The 5,556-nt window shown below is 40.2% G+C and overlaps 1 protein-coding gene across 3 annotated transcripts; it reads left to right on the top strand.

Moving 5' to 3' along the window:
* Window positions 1–347: 347 nt before the first annotated feature.
* On the top strand, window positions 348–5,141 carry rwdd3 (RWD domain containing 3). 3 transcript variants are annotated; one of them, XM_074666498.1, is made up of 5 exons: window positions 348–578; window positions 1,368–1,600; window positions 1,670–1,891; window positions 2,126–2,244; window positions 2,368–5,141. In XM_074666498.1, the coding sequence occupies exons 1-5, from the start codon at window positions 491–493 to the stop codon at window positions 2,483–2,485; spliced, it is 780 nt and encodes a 259-aa protein (XP_074522599.1). In that variant the 5' UTR covers window positions 348–490; the 3' UTR covers window positions 2,486–5,141. The 3 variants fall into 3 exon arrangements, with proteins under 3 accessions (XP_074522599.1, XP_074522598.1, XP_074522600.1); XM_074666497.1 differs by having other exon boundaries at window positions 349–578; window positions 1,667–1,891; XM_074666499.1 differs by lacking the exon at window positions 348–578 and adding an exon at window positions 614–653 and having other exon boundaries at window positions 1,667–1,891.
* Window positions 5,142–5,556: the final 415 nt, after the last annotated feature.

Below are 5,556 nucleotides of genomic sequence, written 5' to 3'. Positions count from 1 at the left end.
TAGTGGAAATAAGGAGAGGAGGGCTTTTTAAAAAATAAAAATCCCTTTCAGATTTACTTTCAGTAGGTCCTTAGTGATGTAACTTTTGGTGTAAGATTAGAAATCAAGTATGATGATTCTGTGTGATATGATTTACAAAATCACTAAAATGCAGTGAAATGCCCATAGATTGTTTTGTACATTTATAATAAAGGCAAAAAAAAAAAAAAAAAAAAAAAAAAATCAGAAAAGTCATACTACATACTACAACCAAAACAGTAGGTAGTATGTAGTATGTAGCAGGTGTTTTGGAAAACAGTCACTGTTTCTCCGACGTTTCTCCATGCTCCGACGCGGAACTCGATGATATCGGTACGCGTAACCAACCGGACGACAAAGAGGGGCGGACATGTGTAACTACATTTCAAACACTGAAAACAGTGAACATCTGTCTTCTGTGGCTTCTCTCTGCCTTCGAAGCAGAAAGTTACGGTAAAGTGTGGACTGACAGATGATGTCTGCGGCTGCCGTGGAGGAGGTTTGTGTCTTATCGTCCATTTACTGCGGAGAGGGAGAGTTTCAGCTGCTCCAGCAGACAGGTGAGTCAGACCAGACCAGACCAGACCAGACCAGAAACATCTGAACCGGGTACCAAACATAAACTGATACTATCGGTAAAGAGCCTCAGACAGACTGTTTCATCGCACTATCTTAGTTTTATTTGGATGTATAAATTATCCTCTAGTCCCTCGCATCCAAGGGTTGTAAGCTGTTTTTCTTACCTGCTGAAACTCTTTGGATGTTATAACGTTTCCCTTTTACGTTATGCAAAGATGGAACTTTAACATGTGTTTCAGTCTGGCTCATAGCTACAAACAGCCAGTCTTAGACAGTCAGTCAGAGACAGTCAAGAGGGTGGCTGATGATAAGATGAATCCTGTACTTTGATTTGTCTGCATGTGACTGTGTGTCTATCAAATTAAAATGGAGATTTATTGAGTAATAAGGAATGTTGCACATACAGGATTTTTTCATTAAATATGTTCTTGCCATCACTGCTTTAAATGTCCCTTTTGTCAATTTGAAAAAAATATCAATTTGTTTAACAATAAAATGTAAAGTCTTTTCAATTTAACACATTTATTCTTCATGACATAACCCTGTAATGCTGTGACGATGTTCAGCATGGAAAATCTCATACTCTTCCACTCCCTCACAGTCACAAGGATGCATTTAGGTACCTAAACATGGTACCTTTTGATTTTACCTGAATCAGTACCTGGTACTTTTGACAGAATTCAGTTGGCACCTTTAAAACTACATAATTTGGTACCATCCCTAATCAGAGTGTCACAGCAGCTCAAACCGGACTCTGTGTTTCCTTCCAGCTCAGGACGGGCTCATGGTCCAGATTAACTGCACTGTTGGAGGAGACAGACAGTTGGACGTGAGTTTGTTGTTCCATCTGCACCCTGGTTACCCCTCTTGTCCCCCCGACATCTCTGTCTCCTCCACCCGTCTTACCAGGAGTCAGTGTCAGGTCATCAGACAGAAACTGCTGGACCAAGCGGCAGCCCTGCCTCCAGAGCCGAAGGTCCATCAGCTGGTGGAGTGGCTGCAGGTAAGCAGCCTGTCGTCTGACTGTGAAACTTCAATGATGATGATGATGATTTGACTGTGTTTGCAGCAGTGTGAAGAGCTGACAGAGGAATGCAGAGGAGGTGAGGAGGAAGAGGCAGAGACAGAAAAAGAGGAGGAGTGGACTGCGGTGCTGTCATTGGATCACATCCGCTCACGAAATCGTTACATAGGACTGCTGGAGCGCTGGAGCCAGCAGCTACAGCTCACTGGGAGGTTGTTACTGGGACAGGATATACTGGTTATTCTGCAGGGAGCCAGAAAGAACATCAAGGTGTGAACACAAATGCTTTTTCTGTCATTAACGTTATTAATTACTAAACCTCAAAAATGCAGAATTTGAGGAGTAGCGCTGACTTGGCTAATGAGATATCTACACACGCAGATTCATCTGTATGAACAGGTTCAATCCTTCACCTAAAGTGTAGGATCCTGTGAATAAATAAGGACTGTCTTGACCAGAGGAAGATGACCTCACGCTGACACTGTCAGTAACGTTTCTCTACAGGAATTCTGTCGCCTTATGAGGACGATGAAGGTAGATGTGGATTCTTCTGGAAAGAAATGCAAAGAGAGGATGATGAAGGTTCTCATCGAAGCTCCTTGGTCTTCCTCCTCTGGACACAGGTCAGTATCATAGTCTGTATAAAACATGAGCGCAGTCTCAGTGATGTCATCCATCTGTTTCTGATACAGTTTTGAAGCCCATTGTTGGATCGCACATCTTCTTCTGTCTGTGTTTCCCTCCAGCCGTCTGCAGGGTTTCTTTGTGGTGAACTATCAGTCCTCTTCAGAGCTGACTGCAGCCTTCCAGGAAATACACCTGATGGAGCTCTACCAGCAAATTCTGCCGTCTCTAAGTGCATGACAGGTCCCAGGTGATCAGAGTGACAAACTGTGGCTTCAGCTCGGCAGCAGACTGACACATGAGGACAGATTTTATCATTGATGCTGTGTTTACCTTGAACTGATGAAGAGATGACAGAACACACTGCTCTGTCTCATTACTGTGCTGTTATTTCTGTTGACCTACTACAGGTGTATATGCCAGGTGTACCAGGCAAAGATTTACCCCGTCCAGATCATACCCTGGTTATTTGTTGGCCTAGACCAGATTATATCCCTGTGTGAACGTAAGGTATACTCTATACCTCCAAGGCCAGATTATATCCCCACTACATCAGTAGTGATGAGTGATTTACATAAGGAATATTTTTATTAAAAGTATGAAATGTACAAAAAAATGAAATGAAATAATGGACAGAAGATATAGTTTGTCTTTCTTTTTAATGAAAGGGAGTTTTATTAAAATTAACACATGGGTTTCTGTCTATCTGTCACAATGTGCCTCTGTGCAGGTGTGGGGTGGCAGAATGAGGGCAGTGGCAGAGATAGGGCTGGCCAGGGTGTGCACACATACAAATTATTGTCATTTATCCTCTTTAACTTTACTCTGTACTTCATCAACTATAGGTGAAGTGTTGTATAAATGTTAAAGTCCAGTGTATGGTTTTGATATAGAGCTGTATCATGCATAAATGTGCATCAGCCAGTCTGATAAATTTAAAGTAGTTTTTAAGCCCAGATAAAAAGATAAACCTTTGAATTCTTACAACAGGGACATTTGCATTGTTAAAGCAGTTATGACAGCATTATATACACTCACTGGCCGCTTTATCAGGGACACCTTGCTGGTACCGGGTTGGACCTCCTTTTGTCTTCAGAACTGCCTTAATCCTTGGTGGCATAGATTCAACAAGGTCCTGGAAACATTGCTCAAAGAGTTTGGTCCATATTGACATGATAGCATCACACAGTTGCTGCAGATTTGTCAGCTGAACATCCTTGATGAGAATCTCCCGTTCCACCACATCCCAAAGGTGCTCTATTGGATTGAGATCTGGGGACTGTGGAGGACATTTGAGTACAGGGAACTCATTGTCATGTTGAAGAAAGCAGTCTGAGATGATTCCAGCTTTATGACATGGAGCGTTATCCTGCTGGAAGTAGCCATCAGAAGATGGGTACACTGTGCTCATAAAGGGATGGACATGGTCAGCAACAATACTCAGGTAGGCTGTGGACTTTAAACCATGCTCAGTTGGTACTAAGGGGCCCAAAGTGAGCCAAGAAAATATCCCCCACACCATTACACCAGCAGCAGCAGCCTGAACCGTTGATACAAGGCAAGATGGATCCATGCTTTCATGTTGTTGACGCCAAATTCTGACCCTACCATCAGAAAGTGGAGCAGAACTTTCTCTTTTTGGGACCATTCTCTGTAAATCCTAGAGATGGTTGTGGGTTAAAATCCCAGTAGATCAGCAGTTTCTGAAATACTCAGACCAGCACGTCTGGCACCAACAACCATGCCACGTTCAAGTGCCTTAAATCACCTTTCTTCCCCATTCTGATGCTCAGTTTGAACTACAGCAGATTGTCTTGACCATGTCTACATGTCTAAATGCATTGAGTTGCAGCCATGTGATTGGCTGACTAGAAATTTGCGTTAACGAGCAGTTGGACTGGTGTGCCTGATAAAGTGGCCCGTGAGTGTATAATGACCCCCCACTGTGTAATGACTGTTGTAGCACACAGAGTCACTTTTTAATGCGCACTGTAGTGTTAAACAAGTTACATCATTGTCCTGAGATTTAGGGAAATACTTTCAGGTCTTCGTTAGTCACTCACTGTCTTACAGAAAGGGCAACAAGCAATATTCACACAGACAACCACTTGAAACATACCAAGTCACTTTTCATACAATCAAGAGTGTTGAAATTCACTGACATCATACCATATCAAACTGCAATCATCATGTTTAAGGCAAAAAATAGACAACTACCAGGAAATATCCAAAACTTATTTAAAAATCAGGAGGGAGGCTATCAGTTAAGAGGGTAAAATAACTTCGAAATCAAAAACATTCAATCAATCTGAAAAAGTTTCTCTGTATCTACACTCAACAAAAATATAAACGCAACACTTTTGTTTTTGCTCCCATTTTTCATGGGATAAACTTAAAGATCTAAAATTCATTCCAGATAAACAATATTACAATTTCTTTCAAATGTTAACATATCTGTCTAAATGTGTGATAGTGAGCACTTCTGCTTTGAGATAATCCATCCCACCTCACAGATGTGCCACATCAAGATGCTGATCCGACATCATGGTTAGAGCACAGGTGTGCCTTATACTGCCCACAATAAAAGGCCACCCTCAGATTTAGACAGATTTGTGAACAACATTTGAAAGAAATGGTAATATTGTTTATCTGGAATTAATTTTAGATCTTAAAGTCCATCTCATGAAAAATGGGCGCAAAAACAAAAGCGTTGTGTTTGTATTTTTGCTGAGTGTTTTTCAGGTGTTGAGCTATGGAACAATCCAGGTGAGGAGCTCAAGCAAAGTCCAAATATCAACCAATTCAAGAAAAGGTACAAAAATATGTTATTTGGAGGGTACAGTGGATGAGAACCACACATGTTATTATCAATAATTAAATGGTAATGTATGGTAATTAGAGGCAGAGAAGCCAATATATATATATATATATATATATATATATATATATATATATATATATATATATATATATATATATATATATATATATATATATATATATTTAAATATATATATATATATATGTGTGTGTGTGTGTGTGTGTGTGTGTGTGTGTGTGTGAGTGTGTATGCATATGTATGTATATGTGTGTGTATGTGTTTATATATTATCTATGTCTAGCCAAAAAGGTGAGCATTAACAAGCAATGCTTTAACTGGCTCATTATCCAGGATGTCATTTGCTTCTTTTGATCTTTTTTCTTTCATTGGTATTTTGCTACCTTAAATTTTCATTTATATATTATGATGTGCAAAGTAACAGTTACTTGTAACTGGGAAGTTCTGTTTCCATTGCACATTTGAAATAAAT

Source organism: Halichoeres trimaculatus, unplaced genomic scaffold (genome assembly GCF_033239565.1).
Source record: "Halichoeres trimaculatus isolate MK-OKI-2021-1 unplaced genomic scaffold, fHalTri1.1 fHalTri1_scaffold_3, whole genome shotgun sequence".
Lineage (NCBI taxonomy): Eukaryota > Metazoa > Chordata > Actinopteri > Labriformes > Labridae > Halichoeres > Halichoeres trimaculatus.
The sequence above is the reverse complement of the archived record's forward strand: the minus strand, read 5'-3'. Positions and strand labels throughout refer to the sequence as shown.

What these genes read in the sequence shown, in the direction of transcription:
- rwdd3 (XM_074666497.1), top strand. Translation starts at nt 491, where the DNA reads ATGATGTCTGCGGCTGCCGTGGAGGAGGTTTGTGTCTTATCGTCCATT. An exon ending in TCAGCTGCTCCAGCAGACAG is followed by an intron (nt 579 to 1,367) that starts GTGAGTCAGACC and finishes GTTTCCTTCCAG; the next exon opens with CTCAGGACGGGCTCATGGTC. An exon ending in TCTTCCTCCTCTGGACACAG is followed by an intron (nt 2,245 to 2,367) that starts GTCAGTATCATA and finishes GTTTCCCTCCAG; the next exon opens with CCGTCTGCAGGGTTTCTTTG.